General features: G+C 41.6%; 1 protein-coding gene across 1 annotated transcript; it reads right to left on the bottom strand.

The window, feature by feature from the left end:
• Positions 1–12,928: 12,928 nt before the first annotated feature.
• Positions 12,929–21,106, bottom strand: ankmy2a (ankyrin repeat and MYND domain containing 2a). Its single transcript, XM_049583342.1, has 10 exons — positions 20,891–21,106; positions 20,329–20,393; positions 19,258–19,396; positions 19,056–19,154; positions 16,951–17,111; positions 16,313–16,527; positions 15,951–16,086; positions 15,526–15,654; positions 14,904–15,033; positions 12,929–13,917 (listed from the first exon to the last, which is right to left on the bottom strand). Exons 1-10 carry the CDS (start codon positions 20,955–20,957, stop codon positions 13,796–13,798), a joined length of 1,263 nt encoding a protein of 420 aa, XP_049439299.1. The 5' UTR covers positions 20,958–21,106; the 3' UTR covers positions 12,929–13,795.
• Positions 21,107–22,072: the final 966 nt, after the last annotated feature.

Genomic DNA, 22,072 nt, shown 5'->3' with positions numbered 1-22,072 from the left:
TTTTAAATGCCAAAGTCACACAATAACACAAACAAAATAACAGAACAAGGAGGCAGTAGACCAGCAGCTCCTGTGTTCAGTAATGTTTAAGTACTGTTTTTGTCAATGGAGTCTGGCTGTGAAGAGAGCAATAGAACAGCCAGATTTTACCTTTGGAAATCACTGTCTGACAGCAAAGTAAAGCAGTGTAAATAATCTCAATACAGTGTACACTTTGGTTGATATCAATTTTTTTAGGTGGGAAGTTTTTCAGTAGGCTTAGCTTTCATGTCAGACTCCTTCTTCTCCAAACTGGGGGCATGCCGACTAACATCTACTGTAATATACTGACTATGAGTAAATACCCCATTAAATCCCACTTTAAAAACACTGAGCTATCCCTTTAAGTGTAGATGAGGCAGGAGAGAGGCAATACTCAATAAAAACTAAACATTAATAGTATTCAATTGTTGGGTTAGGCTCCTTTCCAAAGTCAAGACATCCTAATTAGATCCCAGGTCAAATTTGTTTTTTGGTTGTAGCTACATAAACATAGGCCTACTTCATAGCCTGAGAAACTGTAACTGACTGACAATCTTTGTCTAAAAATAACAACAAAAGTCTGGATCCAAATTCATCCAGATTTAGCAGTTAAACACCAGCTTCCAAAACTCTCTTCAATCAGATTTTTCCTCAAAATATATGACCACTTGACTTTGGTAGACTCGTTCTGAAGCAGTAAACTGTTGTTGAATGTTGTGTGGTGACACAGAGGCTTTGCTTTAGTGACTCCTGCTGTTCTTGGACTGTACTTGTAGTCTTCAGATGTTCCTTTCCACTATAAAGCAGACTTTGGTTTGTTTTTGTTTGGTTCCACTGTAGCTTCATATTTTTCTCCTACTCCTGGTTTTCATATAAAATCTTAAGTAGTCGCTCGTCACGATAGCCGAGCTGCTGTGACCAGAATATTCCTGCTCGTTTGGATTTCTGCATTAATTAGTTTAATTTAAGGGGAAATTAAATGTTCCCTCCCTCACTAAACTCCAAATCAAAGCTGCAGCTGCTCTGTAACGTGTGAACGTGTGAATGAAGGTGTGTCCTCGACACTCCTAAAGCAGTTTGGAAAATCATTGAAAAGTTTTTCTATGAGCCTCTTGTGATGCCATGGGTGTAAAAACCAATAAAATCATTAAAGTGGTGGAGGACTTTTATTTTGATGAAGTTAAAGACATTTCCACAAGAAAATGATGTAGAAAAGCCACAAATTGGTGCATAAAAGTTCACTGGAATGTAGGAAATTAAGTGATCAACGCTCAAAATGTTCTGACGGATGACTCCCAAACATTTTCCAACGTGTTCCCCTATGCTGATATGAAACTTGGATGGTAATTTTACTTTTTGATGTACAGTATCATCATGTTAAACTTCAGGAACATTTCAGTGGATTTTGCCATGCCTCCCTGACTGCTCACCTGCAATATAGAACAAATGGTCTGGCTGAATGTGTTAAAAATCAAAGTACTGTAGTGCAGTATTTCTCTGTCAGGTAAAACCTTCCACCTTCAGATTTGTTGTCAAATCAGTCAACCCAGTCTCACTCCAAAGTTGTCAAAATCCGGCACTTGGGCAGTGACCTGCGGTGTCAGACACTGACAAAAAAAGCGTCCTTTCAGGTTGGCATGTTACGCAGCCGGTCGCCATTATAGTTTAACGGCGTTCGGCAGTGTCAGGAGGAAACACAGCAGGACAAGAACAAAAGTCGGATTAGGGTGGCCGGGATGGACGGGTCCGACAAATAACGACTTTCGGGAGAGCAGCGTTCGTGTCTTTTAGGATTCTAAAGCCAAACCCTGTTCTTTTCTTCCTAAACCTAACCACAAGTTCTTGTTGCCTAAACCCAACCTCGTGTGTTAGTTGCTGAAGTAAAAAAACTTCAGTTAGCATTGTTGTACTGACGGAGTGCGTTCAGTTTGAAAGAGACTGTATGTAAACGTTAAATTTCTTGTGAGAACGGAAGTGTATCTTGAAGGAAGACAATACATGTAACAGGCTGAAGTTAACATGGCGTCCCAGAACATCAGCACCCAACACACCCAGGGTTCCTTGCACGTCGTATGTGGATGTGGAAAGTTCATGACCAAACGTCAATATGTGACGAGGTCGGAGTGAGGCTGTGTTCAGATGAAGAGAAAAGTGAGGGAAAAGGAAGGAAAGCAATAGAAAAGAACAAGAAACTTTATGGATTGCCCCGAAGTTCTGGATGAAATTTGGACACACGCTTGCACAGTTTTATTTCTCCATCCATGTTGTTTCTCAAATAGCAGAGAGCAACAAGTCTGTGTACTGAAAGCTGGACTTATTAGAGTTAAGCAACTTCTCTTGTTATGTAAGGACAGTCCTATGTTCAACAAACATGGTCAAATTAAGAAGAATATGGAGATGGATCAGCGGTGCTGCAGCGATGCAAGCACTGCACCAGACCGTCAAGGTAAAGAGGGAAGGCAAAGCTTTCGATTTACTGGTCCATCTACATCCCAACCCTCACCTATGGTCGTGAGCTCTGGGTGGTGACCAAAAGAATGAGATCACAGATACAAGCAGCTGAAATGAGTTTCCTCTGAAGGGTGTCTGGGCTCAGTCTTAGAGATAGGGGGAGGAGATCGGACATCTGGAGGGAGCTCGGAGTAGAGCCGCTGCTGCTTCGTGTCAAAAGGGGTCAGTTGAGGTGGTTCGGGCATCTGATCAGGATCCTCCTGGGCGCCTCCTGTTGTTCTGGGCACGTTGCACAGGTAGGAGGCTCCAGGGCAGATCCAGAACACACTGGAGGGATTATATATGTCATCTGGCCTGGGAACGCCTGAGGCGGTGGGGAGAGGGACGTCTGGGGTTCTTTGCTTGGCTGGCTGCCCCCATGACCCTACGGATGAAAATGGATGGATGCATGGATGCATGGATTGCAAAGTAACTATAATATTATACATGTAACGCCTGGTTTTATTGCTTAGTTTTCCAGTTTTTAGTTCTTAGTTTTCAAATTTGTTTTGTCAGACACTGAAGTAGTGTTTTCATTTTGATAAAAGTAGCTGGACCTAGGACAGCAAATAGCTCTTGGATGTTACTGCTGAATCCCTGACAAAGCCTGTTCTGTTGTATTTTACTATAATGTAATTTTCTTTCAGTAACTCCAGATAAATCAGCCCAGATGCAGTCAACTCAGATGATCAATTATGGGGCTGTTTTGCTGAATTTCCTTCACTCTGTCCTGGGTGTCAGACAAATCAGAGACATTACTGCAAACATTGTTTGGCCCTGATCCGGCCCACAGCTGCTCATTAATCAGTAGTGACGGAGCATTAATCACACGTGTACGCAGCTGATGATTTGAGACACAGACTCATGTTTTACCTTCTGTTACATGCTGGATCTTCTCCACGTTGTGACTTGCCTCCCCCTCCGCCTCTCTCTCTGGTTTAATTTGAGAATGAAAGCTGATATTGTCTGTGTGTAATTTGCTGTCTGTCTGTGCCATCCTCGCTCTGCCTGCCTCTAGATCCCTGTCAGTCTCACGTCTAATGATTCGAGTGCCCAGACTAACTGGAGTCTTTGTGTGTCCGCTGTACAAAACAAGCAGAGGTGTAATTACTTCTGTGGGGAACATTCACTCCAGGCTCGTCTTACTGATGTGAAAAGAGGCGTCGTGCAGAGACACTAATTGTTGCTCGTGTGAATGAAAGATGACACGCAGATCACTTGGTTTTATTATCACACCAGCACTTTTTTTAGGGCTGTGGTCTCTTTTCAGGACCGAGAGCAGAGTAGGCCTGAGGACAAGTCTTTCTTCTCCTGAGCGAAAGGTTATTGTTTGATCAGTGGCGGAGGAAATACTAAAAAATTTTACCATGGTGTTAAAAGTGTGGGGAAAGCACGCAAATATTTGTAAAATTTACTCAAGTGTTGGAAGTAATCATTGTGAAGGAAAGCAGAGTTTGCAAAATTGGGATACCTCCAGTTTTGGTTGATTGCAGATCAGGAAGAAACGAAAAAAAAGTATTTAGGAAACAAGAAAAGAAATAAAGAAAACACGAAGGTAGGGACTGACAAAAGGCAGGAAAGGACGGAGGAAAAGGGGAGGAAGATAAATGAAGGAAACTGGGAGGGACAGAGAGTAAATTAAACTTGTATTAGTGATGCATTGTGGCCAAAACTATGTGGACACACATGTCAACTAACATTTGTGTAATTCTGGTCTGGTGGTTTGTGTTCGGCTCTTTCTTTATTCAACGTGATGGTGCCGCCGTGCAACAAAGCTGGCTCCATGAAGCAGCCCAGTCACCAACAGAAAATGTTGGCATTATACATTCTGCAAACCACGAACACGTTACATTTGCATGTTTCATACGAATCATATCAACGTTTGTAAAGTGACTTTGTCATCGGGAGGTGGAGGGGAAGGTGGATGGCGTGACACCTAGGCAAGATGCCTGCCAAGCTGTACTAGGATCTGTAGGCATCAAACGTGGGTGTTTTCTAGCAGCTGTTGGATTTTTTTCCAACTGATTTATCGGTATGAAAGGCTGTTGTTTTTTGCAAAGATCGCTGTATTTTCTGCCAAAATTGTGGTATTTTAAACCAAAAAATGATCTGTTCCAAACCATAACCTAGTCGTTTTTGTGCAAAAATCTAACCACATGTTAACCACAGCATCCATGAAATGTTAAGTTTAAACATAACCGCTACATAACAACGTGCAAATGTACCTGGGTTTGCAGAAACATTTAATACCAACTTTTTTCTGGTGCTTTGGTTGCACAGAGCGATCGTTTTGCCCAGTTTGGTGAGGAAGAACTCTAAGGTTTGGACCTATGTCACATGACTGGGACTCGAGTCACAAATTTGATGACTTTAGATTCGACAAGACTTGCAACTTAATTTGGACTTTAACACCAATGCCTTTTGACTTGAAAATACTTGAGACCTTCCCCCAAACCAACATAGTAACAGAAGGTTAAAGGCATTTTTTAGATATGAGATGACAAACACAAGACATACACAGAAACATAGAAACATACAAAATTCATCCTGTTCATCTGGGTGTTTCAATGAAGGATCCTTAAATCAATCAATCAATCAATCAATTTTATTTATAAAGCCCAATATCACAAATCACAATTTGCCTCACAGGGCTTTACAGCATACGACATCCCTCTGTCCTTAAGACCCTCACAGCGGATAAGGAAAAACTCCCCAAAAAACCCTTTAACGGGGAAAAAAAAACGGTAGAAACCTCAGGAAGAGCAACTGAGGAGGGATCCCTCTTCCAGGACGGACAGACGTGCAATAGATGTCGTACAGAACAGATCAGCATAATAAATTAACAGTAATCCGTATGACACAATGAGACAGAGAGAGAGAGAGAGAGAGAGAGATGCAGGTAATGACAGTAGCTTACAACAACATTATTGAAAGTAATAATATTATAGTTATAGTTCTGGCTACTGTGGTACAATATGTTGAAAGTATGTATTAATATCTGGCAGTATACATGTGTGACAATAGTCATATGTGTATAATAACAGTAGAAGTATGACTAATGACTAATGATGGCAGCAGCAGCAGCAGGAGGCATCTGGCAGGACCATGGCAGCAGCACAACCACACACGTCACGCTGTCCAGGCACCGCTGCGATATGAGTTAATCTGAGAGACAGTGGAGCACAAAGGCTCCGGAGAAGAAGCCGAGTTAGTGACATGCAGTATGGCCGAGTTAGCAAGCTGTAGTAACAGGACACGAGAGAGAGAGAGAGAAGGAAAGAAGGGGGGTCCTCCGGCAGACTAGGCCTAAGTCAGCCTAACTAGGGGCTGGTACAAGGCAAGCCTGAGCCAGCCCTAACTATAAGCTTTATCAAAGAGGAAAGTCTTAAGTCTAGTCTTAAATGTGGAGACGGTGTCTGCCTGAGTTTTGTCATTGAAGGACAATTCCAATGTCAAGGATCCTTCAAATTCTACTGAGGGCAGAGTCCTTCCTTCAGAAGAATTTCAAGGATGCATTTGTGAAGGTTAATGACGCACACCTGGGGACACTCGTTAGCTTGTTCCAATGTGTGTTCACTGAATGCTAGGAAGGACTCTTGCTTTGCCTCTGTAGGATCCTTCCTTGGAAGGACTTGTCCTACCAAGGAAGGATCCTTGACTGTGAGAAACACCAACTGTCCTCGGTAGAATTTGAAGGATGCCTGACATTGGAACAGTCCTTAGGCAGGATCTGATGATGAAATGAATGATGAAATTCAGCCATTTAAGGATCCTTTCTTGACTTTGAGAAACACCAGGGATTGGCCTTATATGGAGACATTGTTTGGTTTGTACGTTCCGGGCTACTGTAGAAACATGGCCCTGTAACATGGTGATCTCTGTAGATGGGGACCCACTCTCTATGTAGATATAAAGGGCTCATTGTAAAGGCCCTGACACACCAAGCCAATGGTCGGCCGTCGATCAAAGTCGGGCCGGCGGTGAGTGTGTGTCATCCTAGTTTTTGCGGTGTGTCCACTTCGGCGTTGGCGGCTTTTCGGCCAATTGAGCATGTTGAATCGGCGGCAGAGCTTGGCAGTGAGAGAGATCCCTCTGACTGGCTGTTCAGGTTTTATTTCCTCGCCCCTGTAGTGAGTGAATCTGCCTGTAGTGAAACCAGGGCTAACTGGTGCTTCCTCCTCAGGCTCCACTTCACTCAGCTGCCCGACAGACCCGCTGCTTCTTATTACTTTAACCTGAATAACAAACTGGAGCTAGCTGGGAGCAGCTAGCAGAGTGTTAGCCACAGCATGACCGGAGGGAAGCACAGCCAGTTAGCCTCCACTAGTCTCTGAGCTAGCCCCGGCTCTCCGTTTGGATCCAACCAGAGCACCGAGTTCTGGTTTGTTATTCAGGTTAAAGTGGGAAGAAGCAGTGGGTTTATCGGGCAGCTGAGTGAAGTGGAGCCTGCGGAGGAAACACCGGGACCGTCTGGATGTAATAGTCCGTGGAGGTGCTGCGGTGCTCGGCTGCACAGATAGGATGTAGTCCGTGTAGTGTGTTCAAATGCAACTGACACAGGGCGACTTGAGGCGACGTAGACGACGCAACAGTTGGCTTTCGTCGCCGCTACTTCTTTGATGTTGGTTTGGTGTGTCAGCACCTTAAAGTAACAAAAACACAACAACTCTTATTTTCAGATGAATACACACTAAAGAAAACATACTAATAAAACATTTAGATTTTACAAAGCATTTGTGCTCTTTGTAAATTTAAAGTATTATTACTCTGTTTTTAAAATGGCATTACACTCTGAAGAGCACATTATGACTTTTTAGGACTCGAAACTCAAAGTTTGGGACTTGGGACATGAGTGCAAAGAGTTGAGATTTACTTGAGACTTGCGAAACAACGACTTCACCTCACCTCTGGAAGAACTTGACAGTCCCTGACTTCAGCTCCATCCAGCACCTTTGGGTTGAACTGGAACTGTGATCTGTGATCCAGGCCTCATCATCCAACACCAGCGGTTGACCTCACTCACACTCTTGTGGCTGAATGGGAGCAAATCCCTGCAGACAGCTTCCAGAAACTGAATGGAGGCTCTTGTAATAGTAGAGTAAAGCCCAGAGTTATGGGATGAGATATTGTATGGGTGTAAAGTTCAGGCGTCCACATACTTTTGGCCATGTAGCGTATTTTACGAGTACTTGAGTAAATCTCCTCAGCAGGTGAAGCCAGTCTGTCAGTAAACTTCACAGCTCCTGTTATTGATTCCTCTCTCCTTTGTTTGTCCCCAAACAGAAGCACCAGAGGCTCATTCACTCCACTTCCGACAGGAAATAAAGGACAACATGACCAGCTCTCCTCAGAACACTGGTTACACTCCGACGCCCCTCTGAGCTCCTTATGGGAGCAGGCTCAGTGAATGCAGGAAAGTGAATATGATAGGCTCTTCTCTTTTGTGCCCTCAGCGGCACTGAAACTCAGCAGCAGGAATTCGGTTGCCCCTAACCCTCATGGGAAATGAAAGGTGGCTGGGTTAATGGCATACTGACAGGCAGCATGGCGGGAGTGTGTGCATGATCAGGAAGCGCCCACATGTAGTAATGGGAGGTGTGGCGAGGGTCGACCGGAGGGGAACAAAAGGAATGCACAACACCTGGAACAAAGCCAAGACACAGAGGTCACGGTGGCTACAGAGTTCAGAGAAGATCCCAGCAGAGGGCAGACAATGGATGGAGGGCTGTGTCTAATATCTGACAACCAATGGTGCCCTCACTATCAGTGTTGTGACACACTAACACACTCATGGTACACTTTCAAGTGCTTTGTTTATGCTTGTGTGTTGCATTAAAATGCTGGTTGAATGTAACTAAGTAGCCTACATTTACTCAAGTACTGTATCTCAGTACAGTTTAGAAGTACTTGTACTTCAGAGTATATCCATTTTTAACTTATACTCTTTGGTACGTTAAGTGACTTTGCAGATTCAGATTATTGATACAAGATACAATCAACTAATGAATAATCGTTATTGACCCCTAACTTAAATTCACAAGCTACCCAGCCGTAAGTATTATGGTTAAAAGCACAAACAAACCCTGCAACGTTAACGCAACGTACATATTACTGCATCGATAATTATAATTCAATAATATAACATACAGTATTCTGAAATGAGCGATTTTGCACGATGAGTACATTTAATTCTTGGACTTTAAGTATTATATATTGTATATTCAACTTAAAGTACATTTTTAAGTCTATTAATATGACTACTAATACTTTCGGAATTTTACTTAAAGGAACAGTCTTTAAGATTTTGGGAGATTTAGTGGCATCTAGTGGTGAGGATTGCAAATTGCAACCAGCTGAAACTTCTCCCAGTTACAATTCTTTCAGTGCTCATTGTTCAGGAGGTTTTTACTTGGAACTGAAACAGTTTCCCTAAAGCTGTTTGGCATGTCAGAGATTGGCTGCTAACTCAGCATCTGCTTATGTGTGCTCACATTCTTTCTCTGATAACACTAAGATCAAGAACCAAATTACGGACCTGGTCATTTAAACCAGTATAAACACTAAATAAAGCTGTTAGATGTTTGTCTGGAGGAGCTGCTAACTCCGGTGGCCAGTGTGAAAACACAAAAACGAGAATGGCCCTATCAAGAGCCAATGTTTGGTATGTCCATTCTGGGCTACTGTAGCAACATGCTGGTGCAACATCTCCCTATATAGATATAAACGGCTCATTCTAAGGTTAGGAAAACACAGCGCTTCTTATTTTCAGGTGATTACACACTTAAGAAAATACACTTTTTAAAAGTAAAAAAAAAAAAAATGTATTGATCAAATATGAAAATGGATGATCAGACTGTAATACTGATGTAGAAGAACAGGGCACAGGAACTTAGTGTGTGAGTTGTCTTTTGTTAGTTGGATTTTTGTGTGTGTGTTTTGTCTTTGTTGCTATTTTGCCTTGTTTACCTGTTTTGGTTTGTTTTGTTGTCGCTTGCTACATATGATGTGCTGTTTAAACTGTAGGTGTTATTAGCCCAAGCTTCAGCCTGCACCTTTTTTGGACTGTAGTCGTGTCTAAGTTATGTTAAATTACTTTAAGTTTAAGTTTATTTACTTTATTAATCCCCCTGAGAGGAAATTCAGTGTTTTCACTCTTGCTGTCAATTACACACAGGTCCGAAAGACACACACACATGCACAAACAGGACCTATACATGCACAAAGTGGAGAGATGTCAGAGTGAGGGGGCTGCCCTTTGGTCAGTCGCCCCGAGCGGTTGGGGGGTTCGGTGCCTTGCTCAAGGGCACCTCAGCAGTGCCCAGGAGGTGAACTGGCACCTCTCCAGCCACCAGTCCACGCTCCATATTTTTTTTGGTCCGGACGGGAACTCGAACAGGCGACCCTCCGGTTCCCAACCCAAGTCCCTATGGACTGAGCTACTGCCGCCCAAATGTTTAATGTAATGTTCTAGATGAATACATGATGTTTTTATTTCTATTTGCAGACTGAAATAAATTCTCAACTATTCTTAACACTTTTTATATTATATTGCATTTCTGCTAGTATATCCTCCTGACCCCTGCTCACTGGACCTTTAAGTAAAATATCTGAGTACTGTGTGGTGCTGTTGGACATGCAAACAGATGGGATTCATTTTAAACTGGTTTTACTGATAGTCTGCTTCTCTCTGGTTGAATCTGTAAAATCATATGTTTGACTTGAATACAAACTCCATTGCACATTATTATGAACCACAATGTGACTGAACCGAAAAACTAAGTTGAGCTTGTTTGCCTGTAAACTTTGGTGAAACACTGCCCTCTGCTGGACACGTGACTTCCCTGCAAATGAATCATACAGATAATCAATCATTAATTTTACCAAATTTAACAGGAAAAAATACATAAGTCTGCCACAGTCCAATCATGGAAGACAAATGAACACAAAACCAATATATATTCTTTAAATACAGGAGAAGAATTATTTTTGTTTGTTGTGATTTCAAGCACTACAGGTGTTTCCTGGCAACAGGTGTGAGGATCCAAACGTGACAGACAATGGATGTGGTTGAGGTAGACAACTTCAGAAACTTTTAAAAACTCGGATTACAAAACACACAAGTATGCAACTCTTCATCTGTACTTTCTTTCGTCTTGCACTCTAATTACAGGACATAAAAGAGTCTCTTCAGAAGTCTGGAATAAGGAGGGATGCTGATGTTTGCCAACTCAGCCTGGCCACAAAGTAAGACAAGTTCTGCTTTTGGCATTTTAAGCAAATATATGTGTGGCTTCCTCTGCAGCTACAGGAAAATTAAGATTTACACTGCTGCATAATTTCACAAATGAGAGCAAACTGCAATTTCTGCTGAACAGAAAACTCACCAGCGTCCCTGACTTATCAAGATTCCACTTCCTGAGGACATTGTGGCTGAATAACAACAAGGTGGGACTCTGTCAAGCTGCACATCGATTTTTAAAGTTTAAATTGGAGCTGATTAATTTGTATTTCGACTCTTTCAGATCAAAGAGCTCAGCTGTCGTTCCATCAACTGCTGCTTGACTGAACTTTACCTTCACAACAACAACATCAAGTCTATTTCTGGTGAATATTTCAGTTCTTCTCTGAATGTGGAGATAATGTTAAAAGAGATTATAATGCAGCTACACAGGGGTTATAAATGTTTGTTTCTGGCCTAAAGTCTGAGGTCAATTTTTAGATTTTCTCATTTATTTTTAAGATTTTATTCAATATACTTTTATGGAGACAGACACATTTTATAGATGTTGTTTTCCTACTTGTGGACAGATTTCAACGGAAGATATAAAGCACTTAAGGCTCCTTTAACACTGCTTAAGACACATGTGCACTAGATAAATAAAAGAGGACCCATCTGAATTCGTCCTTCCTGGTCTCTCACACAGGGGCCCTCAATCATCTGACATGCCTCCGACTTCTTTTCCTCCACAACAACCAGATCAGAGGGCTGGAGGACACGATGCACGAGCTCAGGAGGATGCAGCAGCTCCAGACTGCAAGTGAGAGATGAAGCTCAGTCAGAGCAACATCTTTATCTTCAGTCTGTGTTTATGTTTTAAAAGTCTAAGTAGACAGTAGATAGAGAATACGTCTGTAATTTGTTGGGTTCCATTAAAAAATGAGTGCTTCTTTGCAGCTTTTGCCCTCAATCCCATCTCCCATGAGCCCGGGTATCGCCTCCATGTGATCCACTGTTTGCCTTCTGTCCAGGTTTTAGATCACAAAGGTAAGATTGATAAACATTCAGCTGCAAAGCCTTCATCCTGTCACGTGTGCATGGCTTGTATTTTGTTACACTTTCCTGTGAACATCTGTCACCTGTTGTGTTGTCAGAGGTGACGTCAGCAGAGAGGAGACAGTCCTTCCAGATGCACAGCCAGGAGCGCCACCGCGTCCTTCAGTCTGTGGCCTTCTGCAGGCGGGAGACAAAGTCCACAGGCTGACAGGATGTTTGTTTGTGCTAATAACTCTGTGGTCTGCAGAGTGCTTCATAATGATCACTTAAAACCATTTTATTGTCCCGCTTACTCGGTGTATCCGTATTAAGGGGAACTCAACTGCTTTTACAGGCCACAGTCAGTTTACAGGTTTGGGGGAGGCACTACTGCAGATATAAAGCCTTTGGTGGCTTCAGAGGGAGCTGCACGGAGTCTAAAGACTACAAGTTTGAAACTCAACAAAAATCTGGGCATGTGGAGATGACTGTAGCCATGTTTGAGTTGCATTCTGGGTAATGTAGGCACAAGGTTTTGATAAGGAAAAAGAATGTGTGCTGCTTCAGTTTAGATTTTCCAGGTTTTTCAGCAGTAAGGAGCTCAGACATCAGAAGGGAGCTCGGAGTAGAGCCGCTGCTCCTTCATGTCGGAAGGGATCAGTTGAGGTTGTTCATCATCTGATCAGGATCCTCCTGGGCGCCTCCTGTTAGAGGTGTTCTTGGCATGTCCCACTGGTAGGAGGCCCCGGGGCAGAGCCAGAACACACTGGAGGGATTATAGATCTCATCTGGCCTGGGGACACCTTGGGGTCACCGACTCCATGGCAATATTTTACTTCCTGTTTACATCCCCCAATGCTCCCAGATAACAGGAAGTGTTGTTCCAAATATAAGAGCATGACCAACCCCAAAATTGAAGACTAAAGAATTACAGAATTCAATATAATATGGATTTGGGGAGCAGAGCCATAGACTGCTTGCTGCAGGAGCACTGCTTTGGATTGGGATAAATTATACACATGTACCTAATAAAAAGGCAACACTGTGATGCTGTCAGAGCTGTGTCACATCATCACTGTGATCCTGAGATAATAAAGATTTGAGAGACAGAAAAAGGTTACAAAAAATAGGAAATTCTTCTCTAAAAACCACCATGATCACTGTTTGATGACATTGGTCTTTATTTCATGTGATGAAGCTCAAGTCGTTTGACACATTGGAGATGTTCAGAGCTCTGGACAAACACAGCCTTGATAGACACATTATTGAGCTCAAACGTCTTGGTCCATTCAGGCTGCACAATAAATCAAATATCATAAATCATACAAATGAAACTTCTCAGAGCAAAGTGTCCTGGTCATGATGTTCTTGTGCTGTGTACAATTCCTGCATTTTGGGTAAAACAAAACTTTCATTTAGTTAGCGTCTGGAGCACCCTGAGCACCGACGTCATCTCTCACAATACACTAAAAATAAATTCATGTTCATGTTGTTTATATTTAAAAATATACATTTTTGGTCAACATTGCGCAGCCGTGCCGTCCACTCACAACCTGCCATGAAGTTATTTGTACAAAAAAACAACAACACACACTCCAATAACAAATCAAGTATATTGCAAACAAACAACAACTCTGATTGGCTACACAGTCACGCCTCCCCCACACAGGTTGCTACAGTTTCTTAAGGCAGAATTAATGTTCCATCAGTGATGTGAACCATTAGCTCTTCACGTGTCCCCCTCCCACTGACCTCTACCACAAACACAAAGGCCTACGCAACTGTTTACATTCACATACGACAGTATCATCTGAAAAATTAACATATAAAAATGAGAAAAAAAGATGACCGCTGTGGCACAAAGCTTCATCGTACTCGTTAGTGTCTCCACGCCTTTGTGACAGTCTCAGGTCGGTAATAAATATGGGGTCTTCTCTCCTGCTGGACCAGTTCCTCATCTGGCGTTCAGTCTCACTGCCAGCTTGTCTGTGGTGCGTGGATGTGTTCTGGCGGCTGACCGTTAGGTGTCCCTCAGTTGTCAGCAGCTGGGACGTTAGTGGCGTTTGAGGTTTCTGAGGGAGCGGCCTCACTGTTGGTCTCCACTGAGAGCTCCTGCATGGAGTCTGTGGCCTGCTGCACGGCTTCACTCTCCTCTGAAACACAGAGACAACACAGTAACATCTGACCATGCTCTTATACTGAATCAAGACAAATGAGGTCCCTGTTAGCCATTAACAGTTTTCATGTTGTGTTGGATTAATGTACTTTACTTCCTCCTGACAGAATGCAGCATGGACAAGAAATTTGTGTTAAATTTTTATGTCATTTAAAAATCAGCCTTTGACATCATTCCCATAGATTCTAAAGGCTCATCATTTTCTATTTATACCAAAAAAAAAAGAATAAAGAAAAGCAGATTGGTTAAAACTTGGGATGCATAATACTCTCAGCACATCATCTCTGTCTGCAGATAAAGAGTATTGAATCAAATATGGGCATGACACGCCAATGAGATGAACTTCAAGTTTTATTTATAAATACGTAACCTACGTTAAAGTGGTTTTCTTTTTTCCCCCCAGTGAGTGTGTCCATTTTGAAAAGGCCATCACGATAACAGTAGGAATAATATGTTGATTCCACCACAGGAGAGACTTATGTTCTCTGCAAGTGGAAAATGTATGTGTGTATATCAGTATAGGAAAATACGGAAAATGTTAGCATGTCAGCAAAAATCCAATATTGTGCATCCCTGGTTAAAACCAGCTTCCCCTGGATTTGATGTCCCCCTGCATCCCAAAGTTGTTCTGTTCAATGTGTACAGTAGATGCAGTCCTTCAGAGGATGCTTACATTGATAAAAAGTGCATGGAGAAATCAGGAAAAAGTGCAAATGAGATAATAATTATGTGTCAGAGTTCTTTCAGTGCATGAAAAATGAGTCTGAAGTTGAACTTAATTTCAGATATTTGCACGTTAAAATGACCGTCTTTTAGATGCTGCTCGTCCATCTGCACTTTTTATCATTATGAATAAACCACCTCTTCTCATCTAACACTCTCTGGATGGTAATCTGTGTGTGTGGGATGAGTGTTTACTCTGTTTGTGTCTGTCACAGTTTGTCTCTCAGACCGATGAAGTACCTTTGCTCTGCTGCATCCTCAGTTTGGCTGACTCTGCCTCCTGCTTCTCTCTCTGCTCTTGGAGCTTCTTGCAAACTTTCTTGTGGGTGAACCAGTGCATCTTTTGGCAGGCCTGGTCACAGTAGATCACCTAGAGATTTAAAAACAATAAAAAATGTGTTAATTTACTATGCAACTGATAAAACCCAGTGACGAGAGAGAGAGAAGAAATACCAGCAGCTTAAAAGACAGTTGAGACAAGGCAGCTTTAAATTCAAAGTTTGAGCATTTTGCTTCATTCTTGTTCATTTTTGAAGGAAACTATATTGTGTTACGTGGATGAAAGTTATTACCAATTTAAATATAAACATGGGAATAGAAAAAAAAGGCTGAATAGAGGCTAACCCATGGTTTAGTGGTTAAGACGTTGCGTCGTCTCTGCTGAAATCCAGCCGAGGACTTTTATTACATCTCTCCACTCTCACTATATCATAAAGGCAAAAACTGCCCCATAACAATTTTAAAATAGTAAATATTATCTTGTTTGAAAAGGTGAGGTGCTCAGAAGTTGCAGTTAAACAACAACTAAACTTTCTGCACATGCAGAAGAGACATAAATCAATGCAACTGTTTTGTAACTCACCATTTTACAGACAGAGCATCTCTTCTCGGCTCCCTTCTCTCCACAGGAAGTACAAAACTCTGCGTCCATGAAGCCGACCTGACCTGTGATGGCCTGAGTCAGCACTGACAGAGCTGTGGGGTCGTTACCCTGCCATGATGGAGAGGAAAATAAGGATAAGAAAAACGATCAGGCATCGCACAACAAAACACCAACACAGACAGATTTAAATTTAGACGAGACTAAATTAAAATCCAAAATAAAGTGGGTTTGAAGTTTACGACAAAACCCAAAAGCTCCATTCCAATTTATCAGACACTCAGAGTCTAAACTGAGGGCCTTAATTTTCACATCAACTGTGATGTAATAAGAAGCATCAAAGGGCTGAAACATACTATTGGATATGATCATCTCTCGACAGATTGTAATCATTCACTGAGACTTACGATCTCCACAGGAGCGATACTCCTCACCAGCTGCTGCAGCAGAGTGGCGTCACAGTAGGGGAACTTGCGGATACACTCTCGGAGAAACTTCTCTTGGTACACGGGGAAGCCATCGCTGTCCCGACCCTTCAGCAGACTGCAGGACAGGGATCAAGAAGATCAATCATTTCTTGTTTCCATCAACAGACAGTCAATCTGCAGTGATAAATCAGGTACAGCAGCTACATGTATACATTTCTATTCCCTGAATTAGCTAAGTAAACTTCAACTTAGTCCTTTGGTAAAAAAGTAAAAACACTATTTGGGCGTTTAGAATCTAAAAAGGGCCACAAATCCTCAGTGAACATCCCCCATGTTCTCACCTCTTTATGAGGCCGTCCAGCTTGTCCTCGCGGTCCTTGAGGAAGGATGCACACTTTCCCAGCACGCAGCTGATGTAGTGCATCTTCATGGCCAGCACCTCGTTCATGTCCTGCTGCTTGATGCACTTCTCACAGATGAGCTCCATCACACGGCGGCATTTCTCCAGAGCCTCCACCTCTGCCACCAGAGGGTTCTCCTTCACCAGCATCACCATCTGCCAAACATATCAAGTCCCATTTGTTACGAACATCTGCTAAAACATCCCGAGTGATGTTGACTGCTGTGTCATTTCGTCTTGCTCCTTGTGGTAAAATTGAGTTTTTATTTTCCATCAGCCAGTTCTGTTGTTAATCCTGTTAATTTAACATGTCAACTACAACTAACAATCATTTTTAATAATCAATTATTCTACTACTGTAGTGTATAAGATGTCAAAGATGAGGACAAACACCCATCAATCATTTCTACAATAAAAAGTGCTCCAGCCCTCAAGTCAACAAACAAAGCATTTTCTTCTTTTTCTTCTCTTCTATTGGGCAATCTGAAGATGATAAGCCATGAGACACGAGAGGATGGTTGGATGAGGGAGCTGCAGGGCCTCTTTCAACCTGACACTGCCTGTCCAGCTGTGTCCTACCTTCACAGGGTTCAGGTTGGTGCTCATGATGACCTTGTGGAGGGGTCCGGCCAGTTTGTGTGGCAGCTTGGGCTCCCTCTCCAGACCCTGGGGCTTGGTGTAGTAATCCAGTCTGGCTCGGGAGAAGAAGTTGTTGATCACCGTGACACAGTCGTGTTGCCCTAAGGAGAGAGAAGAAGAAGCAATTCAGTTTTTTTAACATGAATGTAATGTTTGTCACATGTTTATGTTCAGTCAGAGCAAGTTGTGAATTATCTGTTTGCTTTTTTCAACCCGGGAAATCTTTCACCAACTTCAGACCAGCTGGAGCCTGATGAGACTTTTCCAAAAATGATTGATTGGGTCAGTATACTAAGTCAGGTAGTCTAATGCAAGTGGTACAATGTCACTCTTTGAAGGAGCTATTGGAAGAATATATGTGTTTTCTTGCTCTTCCCAAACAAACTTTACTACAAAATAGAAACAAAAGTGAAATAAGTCAAACTGAAATTAAAAAAAAAAAAATGTTCTTCCAACACTAGAATTACGATAGAAATATTCCCCAATGAAAAAACACTAATGGTTGGTGATAAGTAGTGTTTAACTTTTGATTGAACACTAAATTAAAACCCTTGGCGCACACTGCAGCACAATCAAACAGATGCGCAACTCAGAGCATCATAAGTGTCTCTGACACCAGACTCAGAGCGGACCGGTGGAACTGGAAAATGCATATTAGGCCTACTAGTTACTACTTACGTTTTTCAAGTGATTCCCAAATTTGTTGTTGAGCTGCGATATGTCAATTGCTTTTGGCAAATCTGGCACTCTGCTTTCTGGGGGTTGTTGGGGCATATTTTAAAGTGCAACCACACATCTGATGACCTCTTGGACATGTCAGCCAGCTCTGAGTGCGCTCGTTGTCAGTATTGGACTGGTTTGGGTTAGTGTTGCGTTTAAGGCCTCCCCCAAAAAAACAAACAACAAAAAAAAAAGCGCCGAAGCTTCGAATTTTTATTTTTTCACGATCAAAGCCCGTGCCATCGAACGAAGCTTTGAAGCTTCGAATTTTTTGGGTCAGCCCTAGTAAAATGATATCCTGTATGTTGACATAAACGCTACTTACAAGTCAGAACTCATAATTTTGTTAACTCCAATATGACATGAATGAGGCACAAGGTGCTTGCTCACAAAAAAAAAGTCTCTACAGAGAAGTATCAGTCTTCTGTTCTGTGGGGGAAAAACAGGCCAGGGGGAGGTTTCAAGCATGTCTGTAAAGAAATTGCATTTCAAACTTGTACGAGCTTGTCTTGACCACTCTCAAAGCTGCAGGGCATTCTCATTTTCGGCCGTTTTTTCTTCAAAATACACAAATTATGCAAGTGTAGATTTTAGCCTCTCTGCAGTTTGACTAAGAAAAGCAAACACATCTGTCTGATACTTCTATTTAAGGAATTCTACCTTCCTGAACACAGGAGCTGCTGATCTACTGCTGCCTCAAGTAGTTAGTTAGTTTGTGCGACTTTGGGGAATCCAAACTAACCCTTCAAAACACCAAAATCACAAAACAGCACAAACAAACTACCGATTAAAGCAGCGGTAGACCAGCAGCTCCCGTGCTCAGTGAGGTAAAATTACGGTTTTCGCCAATGGAGTCTGGCTTTGAAGAGAACAAAGATAAGTTTCACTTTTAGTTCAGCTCCTCGTCAGAAAGAGCTGTCTGTTTGGGAAGTACTGAGCATCCAACTGGATAAATGAGGATTAAAGTGCATGAGTTGTGTGAGAGTTTGTGAACAGGTGTTTTGATGTAGTTTTGTTGTTGTTAAATGTGGACCCCCATGACTTCAATTCATCAGGAATTTTTCTCCATTTTTGGAGCCTTTGTTCACCGGAGGCATTATGCAAGAAAAAACAAAGTTTCCTTCACGAATTCAACGTAACGCAGGATGAGTAACTGATATACAAATTGTCATTTGGGGCGTGAAGTATACCTTTAAGGATTTAAGTCACTGGGTAAATGTTCCTGAATGACAGAGAAGTGATGTGTGCTCCCTCGTCTTTGTGTGCATGATGACACAGGGGCTAAGAACACTTGACTGTTGTGTGTATGTCACAAACAGACGTACCAACAAAGGCAGCCATCTGTGCGGCGGTCCTCCCGACAGAGTTGACCACGTCTGTTTCTGCCCCCGCGTCCAACATCATCCACGTGATATCAGTCTTACCTGCAGGCACAAACAAAGAGGAGTCACAACACATACAGAGAGAAGGTAACAAAATAACAGAGATGAGATTTTTAATGTGTGATCTCTGTAATCATCAACATACCTGACAGGCCTGCAAACATCAGCGCTGTGTATCCATGCTCATGTTGATTGCAATTCACATCTGCTCCGTGCTGCAGCAGCAACCTGCACATTTCTGCTTTTCCTTTGTAGGCAGCGTGCATGAGAGGAGTCATCCCATACTGTGGACGAGACAAACAATAAAACATGACAAACAATACAGGATTTACAAGGATAATTACACTTTTACATGAGCAAACACTCACACAGTTTCTATCACTTGACATGGAATCCGTTACGAGCACCTGATTTTGACAGGCGGACAGATAAGAGTGACAGACAGAAAGACAGGACGTAAAGGACCTCTTTCAAAGCCCTTCAGTGCGGCTCTTGTCCCACACATATGTCACAGAACAAAGGATGAGCTTTGCTAAAAGATCTAAGTATATCTTATCTTTACAAAACAGAGGCATCTACAGATACTTAGTATGACAAGCATCAGTCTGTGCCTCTAATGTATTCATCATTTTGACAATTGACACTTCTGCACTGATGATTACATTTAGGTCAGAGATGCAAGATGAGGCTTTGCTAACTGTGTCCAACACAAGGCAAACCTTATAAAAACTGTCAGGTCATTTGATGCAGGAAAACATAAAAACTTCTTTCTCCTTTTCTTCCTGCACAAAACTGTACGGCGCTCTTTTTCTGAAACAGCTATAGTGTACGTAATTGTTATATTGTAGTACTTTTTAAAGTATCTTTGGCATAATGATATAATATATTTATATTCTTATATTCTTGAGTGTTTAAGTGTTATTTGCCTTCTTCTTCTTTCTCTTAATATGTTCTTCTATGTTTAGTTTACACATCAAAAACTAAAGCAAATTCCTTGAAAGTGAAAACCAACTTGGTAATAACTCTCATTCTGATTCTGAATCCTGAATGCAAAAAAACATTTTTAATGAAAACTTTTAGCAGAATTCTGAGATACTTATCTGTCAAATATGCATTAAGCTTTCATAATACACAACCTGAAACATGTGAACTGGGAGAAATTAAGGTTATCATCTGATGTGTCAGCCTGCTTAAGAGTCAAAAATGCTCTATTTACCTCATCCAGGCAGTTGACTCGAACATCCTTACAGCCCAGCAGTCTTGAGGCCTCTTGAACATTTCCTAAGAGCACAAAATTAAGAAAGTATAACTACAACATGAAGCTTTACCAACAATTTATGCAGCTCTGGAGAGTAAACCCACCTCTTTGAACAAGATGATTTAAAAGTTTGATCATGAATATTCCTGTCATAATTTTATTATTACATATATACAATTAATGCATGCACAACACAAACACTTCCGCTGACACAACGTTAAAAGTGCATGCTTTCCTGCAGGTTGACTTCACTGAGGTGGGCATGTCAACACAGCTAGCCACCAGAAGTAAGCTACACATGCTCTGTAAGCTAACGTTAGCTACCACCAAGCCTAGCAAGCAAATTCACATTTAAGCTAACTCCTGATTTAACAAAGCAGTCACCGAACAGCGAGAGTGTCAGGCTGAAATGATCACATTACATCACGTAATAGTTGTAACGTAACTTCTCATACAAGCTAGCATGCGCTAGCCCCTGTGTGTGGTTCCACAGGGATTAGCGTTAGCCGGAAAGACTTACCTTCGGTAATAACCTCAAACAACTCCTTTTCGCTTGAAGACAAGTCTCCCTTCTTAGGAGCGGCCATGTTGGGGATTTAAACTTTGAAATTAGACACAAATAAAATGCCAAGTTGTTTATTAAAAGTCTGCTTCCCGGGGTTGAATCAGTCTGCAGTGCTGAGGCTCAGGCACACAGAGTAGCCCAGGTTGAGCTGTCATTTGGAATGTACCACTAGTGTGCTGTTAGCGGGGGTGTACGAAGTTAAAGCCCCCAAAATACTTAACATTTTATTCGGTATCTTAACCATTTTTTTTTTCTTAAAAAGATTAATCAATGAAGATAAGATATGTATGCAGGATAAATCGTTATTACCGACAGCGAATACACCAAAAATGCATAATCACAACGGGTGTCATCCCCTATTCTTCTAATGAAATGATCAGTTCCATTGAAGTCTAGAAAGTTCATTCAGAAGTGCTTCAGCGTGGCTGACAGGTGAGAGGAGACGTCATCATCCTCACAGTTCAGCCTTCATCCATATTTATTTACCTTACACAGTCTATGTTATTTACACATTAATAATCTGTTTTTCTACATGTCACAATAAAGAGATTAAAAAGTCAAATTTTCAATAATATTTTTTTGTAGGATATGTAAATACAATCAAGAAAATGTATAGTATAATGTATAAAATGTCTGATTTAATCTAGAAAGACTATTAAAAGTAAAAAGGACAATATCTCCCACTGAAATGTTGCAGAGCATAGGACTTCAACGGGGGTCTGTGACCCCTAGGGGGTCCTTGGAGTTAATACAGTGGGAGTCTGACAAAAATATTGTTTGATAATTTTTTGAGAGTTTTTTTCCCAGAAAAATTAATGAATAAATAAATATATTAATTAATTAACAATGATAACCATAACTTTATTTCTGTAGCGCTTTTCTGAACCAGATTTACAAAGTGCTTCACAGTACACAGTGTCATAAAATATGAGAAAACAAAGAAGTAAAAGAACATCAGTTACAGAAAATGCAATTTAAAAATTATATATATGTAGATATATATACGTATCTAAAATACACACACACACACACACACACACACAGACATGCACACATATATACATATATCCACATACATATGTGCATATACATACAGTCACATACAAAATTATACAGTGTTATACAAATGCCAATCTG

This window comes from Epinephelus fuscoguttatus, linkage group LG8 (genome assembly GCF_011397635.1).
Source record: "Epinephelus fuscoguttatus linkage group LG8, E.fuscoguttatus.final_Chr_v1".
NCBI lineage: Eukaryota > Metazoa > Chordata > Actinopteri > Perciformes > Serranidae > Epinephelus > Epinephelus fuscoguttatus.
This window is presented reverse-complemented; position numbering and strand designations above follow the sequence as displayed.

Coding starts and splice junctions, on each gene's coding strand:
- ankmy2a (XM_049583342.1), bottom strand. CDS start 20,957: ATGGCCGCTCCTAAGAAGGGAGACTTGTCTTCAAGCGAAAAGGAGTTG. Junction 17,112..19,055: donor ACAGATGGCTGCCTTTGTTG/GTACGTCTGTTT, acceptor CTCTCTCCTTAG/GGCAACACGACTGTGTCACG. Junction 15,034..15,525: donor GATGCTCTGTCTGTAAAATG/GTGAGTTACAAA, acceptor TTAAATCTCTAG/GTGATCTACTGTGACCAGGC.